This window comes from Elephas maximus, chromosome 8 (genome assembly GCF_024166365.1).
Source record: "Elephas maximus indicus isolate mEleMax1 chromosome 8, mEleMax1 primary haplotype, whole genome shotgun sequence".
NCBI classification, from domain to species: domain Eukaryota; kingdom Metazoa; phylum Chordata; class Mammalia; order Proboscidea; family Elephantidae; genus Elephas; species Elephas maximus.
In genome coordinates this window covers 17,068,877-17,084,801 of record NC_064826.1, presented here as the reverse complement: position 1 = coordinate 17,084,801, position 15,925 = coordinate 17,068,877, and the positions used below count along the sequence as shown (strand labels likewise).

The 15,925-nt window shown below is 44.5% G+C and overlaps 1 protein-coding gene across 1 annotated transcript in view; it reads right to left on the bottom strand.

Moving 5' to 3' along the window:
* Positions 1-2,129: 2,129 nt before the first annotated feature.
* The window catches only part of CHCHD3 (coiled-coil-helix-coiled-coil-helix domain containing 3), a 335,977-nt gene continuing 322,181 nt past the window's right edge, over positions 2,130-15,925 (bottom strand). Inside the window, exons 7-8 of the mRNA XM_049894661.1 lie at positions 14,864-14,999; positions 2,130-3,118 (exon numbers count right to left, since the gene is read on the bottom strand). Of these exons, the coding sequence (XP_049750618.1) occupies positions 3,095-3,118; positions 14,864-14,999 (160 nt within the window). The 3' untranslated portion in view covers positions 2,130-3,094. The remainder of the gene's footprint in view (positions 3,119-14,863; positions 15,000-15,925) is intronic.

Here is a 15,925-nt window from a genome sequence, read left to right as displayed (position 1 = left end):
AAAACAGACTGGCTCCAATTCTTCAACCCATTTGGTTAAATCACAGTAAGTTACCACTGCCCTGCCATTGTTCTTCAACTGCTCTAATTCTTAAATCTTGAAAGGGTCAGCTCCTATGGGTCACTGAAGTGGGTTTCCAGCAAGATATCCAGCTAAGAACCAGAGGCTCCCAACGCCGAATCCAGAGAATTTGAGGACATCTGGCAGCTCGTTCAGTTTTATGCAAAACACTACTCAGAACTGCTATAGAGAGGAATCTTGTTAGTCGACCAGGAGGCCTCAGCGTCTGGCTTTTAATATTCCATGTTTGCTATTAATGTGATAAGTAAACAAATCTTTAAGCCATTACAGGTTGGGAAGTTTTCTCTAAGAAGTTACTGACTTCTCAGAGATCTCTGTGCTGGGTGAACCAAGTTTGTCTTCTACAGTTCACCAACCACGTGTCATATGTGATAACATCTGACCAACTTTCAAGATAACTTTGTTCTTCTTCGCTTCATGAGCTAAACTGTGGTTCAAGGTGTGTCCTATTCAATGCAGAAACTGATTGGTACATGTCATTCCCATGAGCCTCATGTCAATTGTAACATTCCTCCCAAATGGTCACCCCAAGAGCTAGCAGTGACATGGACAGAGGGCTGTACAGCAAGCAGGGAGGTCTCCACACAAGTAGAACAAAGGCTTCATCTGGCCTTTTATTTCCCACAAAGTGCTGTCTTTTCCCTTACACCCATCATGTTTACCAGGATGATAAACTAATAACCAGATGCTTGGAGAGAGGGTACTGACAAAACCACCCTCCCATTCTCCTGGATTTAGCCTTAAATGCCTGGTTCTTCAGGACTGCATCTCCCTGCCAGAGACAAGGCTGGCAGCCTGGGATGTGCCAAGTTCTTGGCTCTAAATTGCAAAACAAAGCGGTATACGAGGGAATTTGTGAGTTAGCAGATTTGCAAACACTCCAGCCAGTCACTGTGTAAACATTTCTTTTTGTGTACCTAGTATTTCTCCCAGCCAGTTACCTGGATGCCATCTAGATGGTGCCAAAACATGCTACTCCTCAGCTACCCCTGCCGCCTTCACTTGCACACAAACTCAGCTCGTTTTGCACCATTAAAACATCAGCAAAAAAACACAATCACAGAGCATCTCAATAATTACGGTAGGAGAGTCACCCATGTCACTCAGAGTAAGAATCAGGTGTTCACGAGTGTGCAGGAAGCTGCCATTCAAATGGAACCAACATGGGAATTAAGTGAGTAAGAGGCTACACATGCTGTTTACATGGGCTGGTTGAAATTTTCCCAGCATAAGCTAAGTTCACCCAGACCTCTCTCAATAAAAGGCACTTGGGCATGTGGGTACTCTTTCCATTCTCCCACTCTATCAGTTTATATCAAGGAGCCATGGTGGTACAGTTGTTAAGTGTTCAGCTACCAACCAAAAGGTTGTGACTTTGAACCCACCAGCCGCTCCATGGGAGAAGGATGTGGCAGTCTGCTTCCGTAACGATTACAGCCTTGGAAACCTTATGAGGCAATTCTACTCTGTCCTATAGGGTCACTATGAGTTGGAATTGACTTGATGGCAATAGGTTTTAATTATTGAATAATCACACAAACCAACCACATTTATGGGCCAGATCAAATGTGCAAGCCCAGCATTTGGAGTCTTCCCAGTAAACCTAAGAAGTAGGTTCTTTCATTTCCCCTCCTTTTTACAGCTGAAGAGGTGGAGGCTTAGTATGGTTTGGTGACCAGCCCAAGGTCACACAGCCCGTCAGTAGCAGAGCCCGAATCAGGGTCACCTTATTCCAGAGCCTGTATTTCTTAATCATTTCATTAAATCACTCCCCTCTCTAATAAAATAAAATAAAACCCAGCATGATGAAAGACATCTGAACATCACATAGCACCGGCATTATCTCCTCCATCCACTTCCCTGAAAGACCTTTCAGTTTAGCTCCAATGTGAATACTTGTTTCCAACCCACTCAAAGAAAGGGGCAAAGCACTGGGCCTCAGGTAGAAAAGCCAGAGTTATAACCAGGAAGTTTTAATGAAATTGGAAAGAGGAAAACTCTAAGGGCTGACTTTTTTTTTTTTTTTATTTAACATTTCATAGTTTTGTAGGGTCAAAAGTTCCTTACCAAGGTTATCTAATCTAGTTCTTGCCCCAGGCAGGATGACTTACATCACCTCAAAGAAAGGAAGGTTCATGCAATTTGTAAAGATCGTACTACATTCTACCTACCTGAGAGACAGGTTCTAAGTTATCGCTCGCCTGTCGGAGGCTCTGCGAAGTGTTTTGGAGCTTTTGAGAGGAAAGGCACAGCACAAATGCAAAGTGATAACAATACACACCAACTCCATTCCCACAAGCTGGGCCATCTAACCCAGAAAAAAAAGGAATACGTGAGGCCTCAGGCTACAACGCCAGTCTTCGTCAGAAAATATATTTATTATTGATATTCAGTGGAGTATGGATGTCAGTATTCATGATAGAGAAGAGGTTTGTATAAGCCTAGGCTGCCTTTATGTTGATTAAAAAATGCCTTATTTCACTTGTAATCATAAACATCATTTCCGTAAAAGAGGTACATGCTCTCTCTCGTCTTCTTACTGGCAAGGTCACGTAATAAGTTAAAACACAGCAGCCATTACATGATCAAAGAACAGGAAAAGCCAACGTGCCACAGCCTGGACAATTCCGCCCAGCACTGCTGCCCCCTTTTCCTGCTCTGCAGGACACAGGCTCACCCAGCCATGGGGCTTGGTTAGAAGAGAAAGACTTGAGGTCAGTAGAAATGAATTGAAAAATAAGAAAGGTGGTGAGAGGCATGCCTTTCTCTTTTAATCATGGTAAAGGGGCTATCTTAACACTGAAGCTGTCCTTTGATGACTGACCCCTGATCTAGGCCTTGGCTTTGCAAACTGTTGCCAATCAAATCGTGATTTGCTTCTGTTGAATCCGCTCTCTGGTACTTCTCTTTAAAGTTCTTCTCTTTAAATAGGTTATTCTCTTACTCGGAAAAAACAAATGTTCCACCTCTGGAGTTAACATGGATGGAGTTTTGCTCATTTTCAAAGTTGATTTTATCCTCCCTTCTCAAGCACGCCCTGGAAGAAAGAAACAGAAAACCTAAGTTTTACCACCAGGAGGAGGGGACAAAAAAATGGTAGTCGCTGGTTAGTATAATTTGTATTGCTTTTCAAATTGCTTTCCCCTTAATAACATGTAAAACAGGGAATGTGTTTCCTGGTCTCAAATATGATTAGCTGTGACACACACCACTGTGTTACATGGATAATTCTCAGTAACCCCTCCCACCACCAGGCCAAGCTCAAAACCGTGAGAAGGCGCGTGGCCTGGATCACGCCGTGCACATATGTGTGTGCATGTGCACACGCACCACCTCATGACCAGGGGCATTTGGAAATGTGTGGAGACACTTCTGGTGGCCACAGTGACTGGGGGAAGGCTATTTCCAAGATGGGGGATTGTGGTGGTGGGAAGAGTTAAACTCCAAAGGCTCTGAGAAGGAGCCTGTCAATCGAAGAACCGAAGATTCTTCCCCAGAAACCTCTGCTCACACCAGGCAGAATGCAACTGCTGGTGTGCTCACAATGCTGGGCACAGCTATACAGACAACCTAACCCCAAATTGCAGAAATGGCCCCTATATTCCATTCACCTATATACTTTTGTGGGTGAGGTGCGTAGGGAGAATTGTGAACTGTCAGGTTGAAATTCGATAACCAGCTGGAACAGGAGTATGCTATTTCCATCCTTAGAAATCTTTAAGAAAAGGTGACTTTCCCCTTTAGTTTTGAAATTACTCAGGAAGTAGAGGCTAGGTCCGGCCAAAGGTAGCCTCTAGCTCATCTGTTCATTCCTCATTCCCCCATCCCTCCTCTTCCAGCCACCCAATGGCAGGGCTCTTGAGTTCCTACGAGATACTCTAGCACTGAGTTAGGTACTCGATCACTGAGTTAGGTACTCCAGACCTGAGTTAGGTGCTATGAAGACACAAATACATATACCCATGGGAAATCTAAGGAATAACACAGGGTGATACGTTAAAATTTTATTTTCTTAAGTAATACATACACACAGTATGAAATTCAAAGGAACAAAAGGATGTACCAAAAACCAAAAAAACCCAACCCATTGCCATTGAGTCAATTCTGACTCATAGCAACCCTACAGGACAGAGTAGAACTGCCCCATAGGGTTTCCAAGGAGCACCTGGTGGATCTGAACTGCTGACCTTTTGGTTAGCAGCTGTAGCACTTAACCACTACTCAACCAGGGTATGGGAGAAAGTCATGTTCGTTTCTTTCATCTCCTAGTTTCTTGTGCCCCCTTCCAGAGAAGGAATAGATCAAAGAGGGGCAGTTCTGCCTAGTTCTGAAGAGGACAATGCTCTGTAGTTGGAGTGATAGGGGGAGGCTGGCAGAGGGTTTTTCACTGTGCATGGAACACAGACAGAAGGCTGGGGGTGGGACTGGAGGGGGAGCTGAGGGGACAAGTAGCCAAATAGTAAGAGGTGGGAACCAGCCCAGGGTAAAATCAAGGGGCAGAACAGGAAGAGTGGAAGGCAACACAAGAGATTGTTCTGGGTCATAGACACAAAGGGTGGTGGATTTTCCTATGATATCCATGGGACCACAGTGCACCAAAGAAGACCAGATACCAAAGTAGGCAAACTAGCTTAGAGAGAAGCACATGCTAATGGTCAGAAAAGACACTGATCAGTCCACAGGAAGTAAGTCAGAAAAGCTAGATACTGCCTAAAGGAAACAGGAAAGAAAAAGTAGATAAAGTGGAAGACTGCTTAGCGGAGAGAAATCTTGCAGGACTGATGCTGGGTTGGGAGACTCATCTCAAACTGATCACTCATGTGAGCTCTGTAGTTGCTGGAAAAAAAAAAACTGAGTCCCTACCAAGTGAAAGCCAGTTACTGTACCTGCAATGCCAAATACCATAGCATCTCATTTGTCCTCACAACTCTGCAACTTAATCTGTGTGAAGGTGCTTCCAGTTACACAAACAGGAAGCTCTGTAAGTTCCAGGCTTATTGATACCTTGCCCTGACACTATTTATCAAATACAAAATGAAAGTCAGCAGAAAGGAGACAGATAATGAGCCCACCATCCAAGGCCATTTAGTTACTGAAGAAAATGATCACCTAGAAGCGATGCTGCTTTGCCATGGCACTCTGAAGATTATATGCTCAATGTTACAGGGCAATGAGAATGCTAAGCTATGAGCTGCCTGGTCAAGAGTACACAGGGTGGCTCCCCCTACACGTTAGATCTTAAGGTTAAAGCAACAGCCATGTAAGAATGTACTTGATTTCAAGTGTGGCCAAATAACCCACTGCTACCACAACAAAATTAAAGAAACAGTGTTTTTCAAAAGTCTTAGGGTTCTTCTACAGAAGAGTCCTGATCAAAAGGGGGAAAATGCAGAAGAGAATTTCAAATTCTCATGGAATCCAGAGTTTCTGGAGCTATGGAGGCTGGATAAACAGCTGAAACTATTGCTCTGAGATAATCTTTAAACCTCAAACCAAAAATATTCTCTGAAGTCTTCTCAAAATCAAACAATAGTTTAGCTTAACTACTAAAGAATGTCTGCCTTGAGCATTGTGCTCTTTTAAGACCTATCTATACGGGTTCAAAACTGACAGCAACAACTTGAAAGATTAGATAGAAAACTTACGGGGTAATGAGTTTATGTTAATGGTGGAGGAACACTCAGAGAAGCAGGGTAAGAATGGTTACACAACTCAAAGAATGTGATCAATGTCACTGAACTGTATATGTAGAAATTGTTGAATTGGTGTATATTCTGCTGTGTGTATTCTTAACAACAAAAATAAGTTGTTAAAAAAAAAAGTCTAGGGATTCTTTCTACTGTTTTCTTCTCTGCAACTCCAACCCAGTATAGACGGGTAATTTTTCAGGCAGATCACGCAGGGCTATGTTACAATTCCCTGAGAAAGAGAGTCACTGTGGGCCTGGCTGGACTCAGGATCAGTGGCTGGTCTGACATAAAGACACTGTAAAAATAGATGCGAACAAACAGAAAACGAAGAGAAAGTGTTTTAATAACCCTTCCAACCACATTCACAAAATACGTTGCTACATGTGCTGGAATTCCAAGCTTCAGAGATAGCCCAGCAGTACAGCTGGTGACTCCTTGGAGGCATGGGGGCCTCAGAAAGCTCTGGCTGGACTATGAACACGCCATCAAACTCCACTCAGTTGCCCCCAGAGGGTGGCAGAGGTGGTATAAAACCGTCCCCCTTCCGTCAGAGATATCAACAGATACAATGTCAAGTTGAATTAAAAAAAAAAAGATGAATTAACTGGTAAAACATTCTGTGTTATGACTGTATCATGCCCTGCTCAAACCCAGACCCTAGTGCCTCTGGCTGCAGGGTTGAGTGCCAGCTTGATAAATTCTCCTGCGATCTCTGTATGGGTGCTGTAAGTAGCTGCTGTTGGGCTGAATTTCAACAGTGCATAAATTTAACACTGCATCAATTAACATAGGAAATTCCCCGAAGAATGAGGGAGAAGCTTTGCAAGTGGTAAAAAATTGCTTCCTTCATTTAGGGAGCCGCTAACACTTAATCTTAATGTGGAGAGAGAAATTCCTTGCTTTTGCTCATCATTCACAGATCTGGGCCTGTGGAGACTCCACTTGTAAACAACTGGGTACATTACCAAAAGGAAAAGATGGCTTAGGCACCCACCAACAGGGCTCTTTCACCAAGCCTCTTTCTGATTCCAGCCACCAAGGAATAACCAGCTGCTCACACTGCCAGATGAGGACCATGCCCCTGGAGAGCTGAGAGTGTGTGCCGCTTCCACTTATTAAACCCATCTTCACCATCTTCCTCAAATATTTTTGTTACACAGTAATCTTGCCAACTGATTTCTGCATTACAGCTTCCTTGGAAAGGCTGACTATCATAGCGGTATGTCAGCTACTGACTGTCTTAATGTGTTTAAGAGAACTTGTGGCAACCCTGGATTGCTGAACAATCATCACGAGGAGAATTAAAATAGTTTTTATTAAAAAGATACTACCCGGAGCTCACCCAGTATCTCTGGATTCCCAAAGGCCTAATTCAGTTGGGTGTAGAAGCAGGAAAGGTGACACAACTGAAAGCGATCTAAATTGGGGACATGGCCTGGGACAGATATAGCCGCGGTGCTGCATTCTTACTAAGGGGGACAGGGAAAGTGGGGAGTACAAGAGAATGGAGCTGTGACGAGGAATAAAACAACAACAAAAGAACCCAAGCCAGTTGCTGCTGAGTCGATTCCGACTCATGGCGACCCCATGTATGCCGAGTAGAACTGTGCTCTATACGGTTTTCAATGGCTGGAGCATTTCAGAAGCAGGGCATCTGGCCTTTCTTCTGAGGTGCCTCTGGGTGGGTTCGAACCTCCAACCTTTGGGTTAGTAGCGGTGCTTAACCATTTGTACCACCCATGAACTTCCTGATGGGGAAGAGGAAGTGTTAAAGCAAGGAGGAGATCCTAAGTGAGATAAGAAGGAACAATGATCAATTAATTCAATTTATGAGAAGTCACAGCGAGCTTTGCTTGTATACCTAGTACTGCCCCTCACCACCTGAAAATCTGATCAGCTAACTTATTTTGTTTTCAATATCTGTCTAGCCCCCCTAGCAAGCATTGTTCTTTGTTCTTCTTGCTTTAAAGGAAACAAGAGTTGACTTTTTTATGCCTGAATCTTGTTACATATCTTCTATGTCAAATGCTCTGTGTAATATTCAAATTAAGTTATAACTAATTAACTGTTTATACAACTTGCTGCAATAACGGACAAAACACTAACGAATTGCAATTCTAAATCTGATGGATGAGCCCGAGAAAAGAAATACCTATTACGAAAGATGAAAATCTATTACCATGGCAATCTTTTTTCTATTAAGCCCAGATTAAAAAAAAAAAAAAGTCATAGAGCAACTATTACTCTCAGAAAGTGGTTTAGAAAAGGATTCCTCTGATGGAAGAGGGTGGGTAACACGTTTAAAGTTGGAAATTTAGTTTGCTTTGATGTAATTCCAAGTTCGAAGTGCTGCCTCTCTGAAGGGTGGGAAGTCTATTATGAAATGCCATGTGTCATCCGAGTATGGGCAGCCTGGCTGGGGGATTAATAAACGCCATTAGGTGACAGTGATAAAAAAGCCTTCACACACAATAAACACATGCTCCATTAGGTCTTCCTGGAAACGTAACCTTCTTGATTGATCTTGGTGGTCTCTGAAGTTGGGTGCCTGGGTACATCAGAGGCAACTGGGTAAGCAGGGGGTCCCCAGATTGGGTCAGTGGAGGGGAGCACAGTGACAGGGAGCCACGGAGAGTCCAGTCACAGCTGTGAGCTAGCAGAGGACCCCCAAAACCAAGTGTGGCATCTCACCTAGGGGCCCCTACAATTTCAATGGGGACAGGAGGGATAAAGAGGACTTCTCTTCCAGGTGCTCCCTCCCCCTTTCCAAGCCATCTCCCATCTGGTTCCTGAGGCTGAAGACAGCATTCCTGGGTTGGTACGATGAGGCATCTGCTGTATGGCTCAGTCCTGGGTGATGGTGACAGACAAGGGCTCAGCAGGACCTCTGAGAGGTTGAAGGCCTCTGCTGCAGTTCCAGCCAGCAGGCTCCAGAGCTTTGGTTCTCAGACACGTGTGGGCTGTCACCTGGGGAATCTGTTAGAAGGCGAGTCCCTAGGCCCCACCTCTGACTGTCCCAATCAGAATCTCCGGGGATATTGAGCAAGCTCTCCAGGTGACAGGGATGCTTGCTGAGTTAGAGACCTGCTGTTGCATCGAAGTATACTCTGGGTTTGCGATCAGGAGTGGGCTATTTTGGTCTGGCCTCTGTCCCATCTACACGTACTTCAGCTCTTTGGGTCTCATTTTTCCAAGTGAAAAGATGGGGTTGAGTTACATGATCTCCAAGGTCCTTCCAGTGCCAAATGCCCAGGAGTCTATTAAATCATTTGTATATAATTTAAAGTTCATTTGAAAATGATGATAAAACACAGCTTGCTTTGGCACTGGGTGTTTCTTTCAGGAAACCTCCTTTTTAAAGCCATAGCTATGATGATGTTGTCAGGCCTCTTCACACATAAGATAACAGAGAAGCATCTGAGCCTTGGTCCACCACAAGTCCAAGCTCTAGGGGAGATAACACATGCGGTCCTTAAGGAGGCTGGCAGAAAGGCCGCCATGGCAGACTCTCCCCCATCTACTGAACTGGAGGTTATCCATCCCAGAGGCCCACCATTCATACGGGTTTCATTTACAGCCTGGAGATCCACTAGAGCCGGGGTGGAGCAACTTCACGTTAGGATCTGTTCTCATTTATCAGGGCCTTCCACTCCTCACTGCCCCCAGGCCCTCGCTCATCTCCCGAGAGAGGGCAACAGAAAGCACATGGGGTCAGTTACAGGGCTTCCTTTTCTTGGTTCTTTCTTTGCTGAGGGGACTGTTTGCTTGGTGACTGACCCACTGATATTGTCTTAAACCTCTGCTCTGGTTTACTGACTTCTGACTTCAGGCTGTCTTTGTCATGTGGGCACTTCCTGGGTCTGGCTTATGCTTTGGGTCCTAGCCTTTCCTTGGCTCTTACAATCCTGGCTTCCTGCTCTGTGTCCACAATCCCTCAGCACCCACGGCCCAAGCCTCATAGGACGAGAGCCATAGAGGCACAGGCAGGCCTAGGGCTGGTAGAGGTGGGCAGCCTGCATCTTCTGAAGGAGTTTATTGGCTGGCAGATGGTATTCCTCCAGGTAGCACTGGGACAGAGGGTTTCTCTCCCCTGAGTTTGGAGAAACCATGGGACTGTTTCTACTCCTCCCAGTTCACTCTGCTGCTGTGGCTTCCCCAGGGCTGCCGGGAGTGAGTGTGGCAAGGACAGGCATTTGCAGTGGGAGGCCAGGCAGGCAGCAGGTCTTCTTCATGAGTGGAAGTCTAAGGCTGACAGCAAGATCTAGGTGGCAGAAGCACAGACACAGAGGTCTCGGAAGCAGAGGTGTGCTTGTACCAGATAGCCATCTCTGAATCTGAGTGTGAACGCATGTGCTATCTACACTGCCTCTTACTCTCACACATGGAAGGAGCATCAGTCCTGGAGTAACACAGCTGGAGGCCCCTGAAGATCACCCCGTCCAATCCACAATTTAGCAAAGAGGAAACGGAAGCCCAGGTCACCAGCAGATCAGGACGGCAGCAACACCATCTCCCAAAGCCCTGCCATTCAGTGAACACAGAATATTCCACAAGAATCCAGCCAGCTTCTCTACCATCTTGTCAACAGCAGCAGAGCTGGGAAAAGAGCTGGAATGCCCAGAATTGCTGCAAGCGGGTATCAGGGTAGCAGGGGGTTCCAGGGAGCCAAGGCCATGTGGGCATCCCAGGGAGTGAAGGCCACGTCGGCATTCCAGGGAGCAAAGGCCATGTGGGGCGTCCCAGGAAGCCAAGGCCATGCGGGGCGTCCCATGGAGCCAAGGCCATGCGGGGTGTCCCAGGGAGCAAAGGCCATGTGGGCATCCCAGGGAGTCAAGGCGATTTGGGCGTCCCAGGGAGCCAAGGCCATGTGGGTGTCCCAGGGAGCAAAGGCCATGCGGGGTGTCCCAGGGAGCAAAGGCCATGTGGGCATCCCAGGGAGCAAAGGCCATGCGGGGTATCCCAGGGAGCAAAGGCTATGTGGGCGTCCCAGGAAGCAAAGGCCATGTGGGGTATTCCAGGGAGCAAAGGGCCCCTCTACCCATTTTCCCACTTTAAAAAAAATACATATTTTTAATTTTGTTGTTGAGAATATATACAGCAGAACATACACCAATTCAACAGTTTCGACATGTACAATTCAGTGACGTTGATTACATTCTCAGAGTTGTGCAACCATTCTCACTCTCCTTTTCTGAGATGTTCCTCCCCAATTAACATAAACTCACTGCCCCCTAAGGTTCCTATCTATTCTTTTCAGTTACTGTCGTCAATTTGATCCCATATAGATAGATCTTAAAAGAGCACAATTCTCAAGGCAGACATTCTCTACTAGTTAAGCTGAACTATTGTTTGGTTTTAAGAATACTGCAGGGGTATTTTTGGTTTAAGGTTTAAAGACTTTCTCAGGGCGACAGTTTCAGGGGTTTATCCAGCCTCCATAGCTCCAGGCACTCTGGATTCCATGAGAATTTAGAATTCTGTTCTGCATTTTTCTCCCTTTCTACCACTTTACAATTTAATTCTCTTTACTCTTACGAAAAACAGATAAGTTAGTATACTGGGAATAACAGTCGAATGACCCATGTCATCTCACAAGGTCTTAAGAATAGCTGACAAGAGACTGATGTAAGTGGATGTACAAGAAGAACGGAAAAAGTAAGGTTAAGAAACATCCGGAAATTTTCCTATCAGTAAAACCTATTAGACTACAGACCCACGCCTCCAGGGAACCCTGAAAGCCCAATCTTATGAACCATTTGAACGTAGAGTGGAGTTGGCTACTGGAATTATTCCGAGGACGCTCTGCACTACGTCGGAAATGGACAACAGACCTAATGGGCTGCTGCCATGCTGAGTGTTTTCCACGGTTAGCATGTCCAGCTTGCTCTTCAGATTTAACAGGAAACCTAAGGAGGAGGGCTGGTCCCTCAGAACTGCTACAAAGGACCAGCAGGACCCTGTATATTGGCAAAGTCTTTTCTAATGGGGGCAAGACTGGGGTCATGGATGGGTAAGAATCTAACTTTACACGGAACAAAAGAAAACCCGATATTAGAGGAAAACCAGCTACTCAGATGAGCTTCCTCTGGCCCTTTTGGTGAAATCTAACATGGGGCAGAGGAGCCCTGGTGGTGCAGTGGTTAAGTGCTCAGCTGCTCACCAGAAGGTTCGCAGTTCCAACCCACCAGCTGCTCTGTAAAAAGATGTGGCGTCTGCTTCAGGAAAGATTTAGAGCCTTGGAAACCCTATGCGGCAGCTCTACTCTGTCCTATAGGGTTGCTATGAGTCAAAATTGACTTGCTGGCAGTGGGTTAACAGAGGACAGAGTGGGGCTGCACCTTGGATGGTGTGCTTTCTTGTCCACTGCCTACTGTTACCTCAGACTCTGTCACTACTTAATCCCATCTTCACTCTTCTTTTCCCCCACTCTCTCATTGTCCCTCTTTGCCTTATTTCTCTGTCAGTGGGGGATGGGTGTCCGCTTACATGCCTGCCCACTAAAAAACCACATGCCGTTTAATTTATTTTAAATGCTTTTGTTTTTATGCCAAGGTATCTTGTGGTTAAATTTACCTGCATGACTTCCCTGGGTTTCAGTTCTCTCAACTGTAAAATGGTGAAAATAAAACTACCTCTGTTTACATCTCAAGTTGTCATAAAAAACCAGTAAAAACGTGGATGTGAAATCACCTTGAAAATCTAAGCACTGCAGAAATACAAGGTGTTGTTGCCTTTTCAACAATGTCCATTATAGTATAAGAAGGTTTTGGGGATGTGTATCTTTTCAACTCTATCTTCTACTAATATGGTGTCCTTGGGTGGTGCAAACACAGTTAACACCCTCAGCTACTAACCAAAAGGTTGGAAGTCTGAGTTCACCCAGAGGTGGGCCTGGTGATTTGCTACTAAAAAATCAGCCACTGAAAATTCTATGAGCACAGCTCTACCGACATACATGGGGTCACCATGAGTCAGAGCTGATGAAACAGCACCTGGTTTTCTATTAATATCCGCTCCTAATACTATGAGTCAGAATCCACTTGACGGCAACGGGGTTTTTTTGGTTTGATAACTGATAACTGAATACAAGAGCCATAAAAACAGTAGGCACCCCAAACATATTAGCTAAAAATAAAATTAAACTGTACTGCAGATTAAGGGAAAAGAAGAAGGTCTCTTCTGGTATCACGAGTAATAACTGGATGCTTTTCACTGGTCTGTTTAGTTTCAGCATGAAATAATGTAACTGAGGGAAGAAGAAGGAAAAAAAGACTTACTGAATTTTTTACATAAATGTAATCCTCACAACAACTCTGGAGGTACCAATACCTCAATTCACGGATAAGAAAAACTAAGGCCCAAGGTCATGGAGCTACTAAAAGACGGGGCTTGGCTACAAACTCAGATAAGCCTGATTCTAACTCTCGATGACACCACGTGGCTTATTTTATTTTCTCACAAGTTAATTTTGTTTATTTTACAAATATATGCCATTGGTCTCAGGGGGCTACGCGTAGATGACTCAACACAACCTAGACAGGCAAGACGGAGCCAGTACTCTACATGTCCCTGCAGCTGCCACTTCAGAAATGCTAGGGATCACACTGTGGAAATAGGCACATACGGTAGATGCCAGCATTGAAACACACACTGTGTCACAGCCATTCTTTCCACTGATCCTGCCCTATACCTCAATATGCACTACTATCAAGTTGGGAAAATCCATGAGTCAACCTACAGTCCCAAGGGCATTAATATTGAGGGCTATTTTTGACAAAGAAAATATACTAATTTAACATTAGCAGCATTACCTCTAGTGAAGCCTTTTCAAGAACAGAAGCCTGGCACACTACTAAAAGTTATACAAGTGCTGTTCCAAGCCAGAAACAGAAAACAGTCTCAAGCCACTAGCTTTTAAAGACAATATAGGCATTTAATAAGTCTTGATCACATTTTTTTCTACTAGTGTGGTTGTTATTTTCCAGCTATCCATATAATGCCAACCTCTCAATCAGATATTTAGAGAGCGTTAAAACTTACACTAAGTGGTATTATGATAACTACAGCAAATTAGGCTGCAGAAAGACATGCTGTGTAACTTCAACGCTAGATTTAATTGGGTTAGAAGGTCAACTCTAGGGAGTTCGTCGGCAGGAAGAATCAAGGTTCCCAACAATTTCTGTCTCTCAGAACAAGCTACATCCAACTGTTAAATCAGTTAAATGATAGGTAATTATGTGACCTGCCGGAATTGATAATGTGCTCCAGGGTTTATCATTACCTTTTGAAAGTACCTGAATTAGAGAAAGCTCACGTCCTGGAAACATCACATTACTCTGATATAAAGGGTCAAGAGAAAACTAGGGTTCTAGTGTATAAGAGCAAGGAAACTATCTTCTAAATCCCATCTCTGGGCCCCCTTTCCCTGCCCAGTTTAGTGTACCCCACCAATCAGTGGAAAGATTGTAACCCCTCTTCTTTGTTGGCTCTGAATATCAGCTCAGAAATAGTTGGGCAATGACTTCGAGGATACCATTACACAATAATTCAATAGCAGAGGACAAAAGGGAGTCCTCGGGTGGTGCAAACAGTTAAATGCTGGACTACTAACCAAAAGGTTGGCGGTTCAAACCCACCCACAGGTACGCTGGAAGACAGGCCTGACCATCTGCTTCCAAAAGGTCACGGCCTTAAAACCCTATGAAGTAGTTCTTACTTGGTACACATAGGGTCGCCATGAGTTGGAATCCACTTGACAGCAACTAATAATAAGAGAGGACAAAAGTACAGGGCAACTAGAAAAATTAATAATTTTAGTAAGCTTTTTTGTGGGGAGCGAGGGCAAGTAAATGAGTTGGCTACAAGAATAGATCAAAAAAAAAAAAAAAAAAATTTTTTTTTTTTTTTTTTTTAACACCCAGCTGGATGGAACTTGACTGTGACCTGACTCTTTCTTGGTGATCGTTCTTGATGATGATGGCCAGTTTATGAAGCTTTTTCATACACATGCGCCCACTTAATTCTCACCACTGCCCCACAATGTAGGGCTTTCTGTTCTCCTGGTGCCTGGTTAATGTGGCTGGCACACCCACCTGTTTGGCCTGGTTGACACACTGCATGTATTGGGTGGCCAGAGCAGAGCAGCTGAGGGTCTGGTGGGTGTTCTGGCGGTAACACTGGAGAATCTGGGCCTGCAGGTCAGCACACACTGGGTGAAAATCATACCGCCTGGAAACAATAACGGGGCAGTGAGATAAATGGTCTTCAGTCAGAATAAAGATCAAGGTTAAAGAATATATATAAAACATTAAATAACATATAAATGTTGCACATGTAGAAAAAATTTAAGAAATAATCATCTTCAACCTTTGAAGAAAGATAATTGTCCCCATGATAAAAATGCATATAATATAAATTATTTCTATGAAATTAGTTCCATTAAATGACATCTGTATAAGCTTCTCTGGACATTATAAACTTCCCTCCCAAACCCAAAACTAAACTACCTGAATGGTACCACTGCTTTTCAGCCCAGACGGAGAAACCAGAAAACCGAGAGTCACGACTTCTCCCTTCAATTCCCATACCTAGTTGGCCGACGAGTTCCATATCCCTGTGGTCTGGTTCTACTTCTCCATACTCACCCTGGTTACATTAATTCCTAAATATTTATACTCCAGTTCCAGGCAGTCACCTCCAAACTGGTCTCTCAGCTTTTGCCCTCTACTCTGGCCTCCACATGTCTTCTAGAGGGTTCTTTCTAACACACAAATCTGATGAAAATATCTCTCCCTATTGCTTCCTAAATAAAATACAAGGTCAAGCTCCTTCTCAGTCAGGCTCCTGCCTACTCATCAGCCTCCATTCCCTGCCATCTCGCAACCTGCAGCCTGGCCAGACCACTGGCAGGCTTGGCTGGAATACTTCTCTTTGTGTCTTTACGCCTACGCACCTGGAAAACACCTCGTTGTTCAATACTTAGCTTAAGTGTAATCTCTGTGCAGCTTCCACAAACTCCCTTCCCTGGTAGAATCTATCATGCTTTTTCTGATGACCCCACTCGTTCCATATTAACTTTTCCCACCATGCATGTAACCCTGACCACACCATGCTCCGGGGATATTTACTAGCCCACATGTACTGCAACATAAATT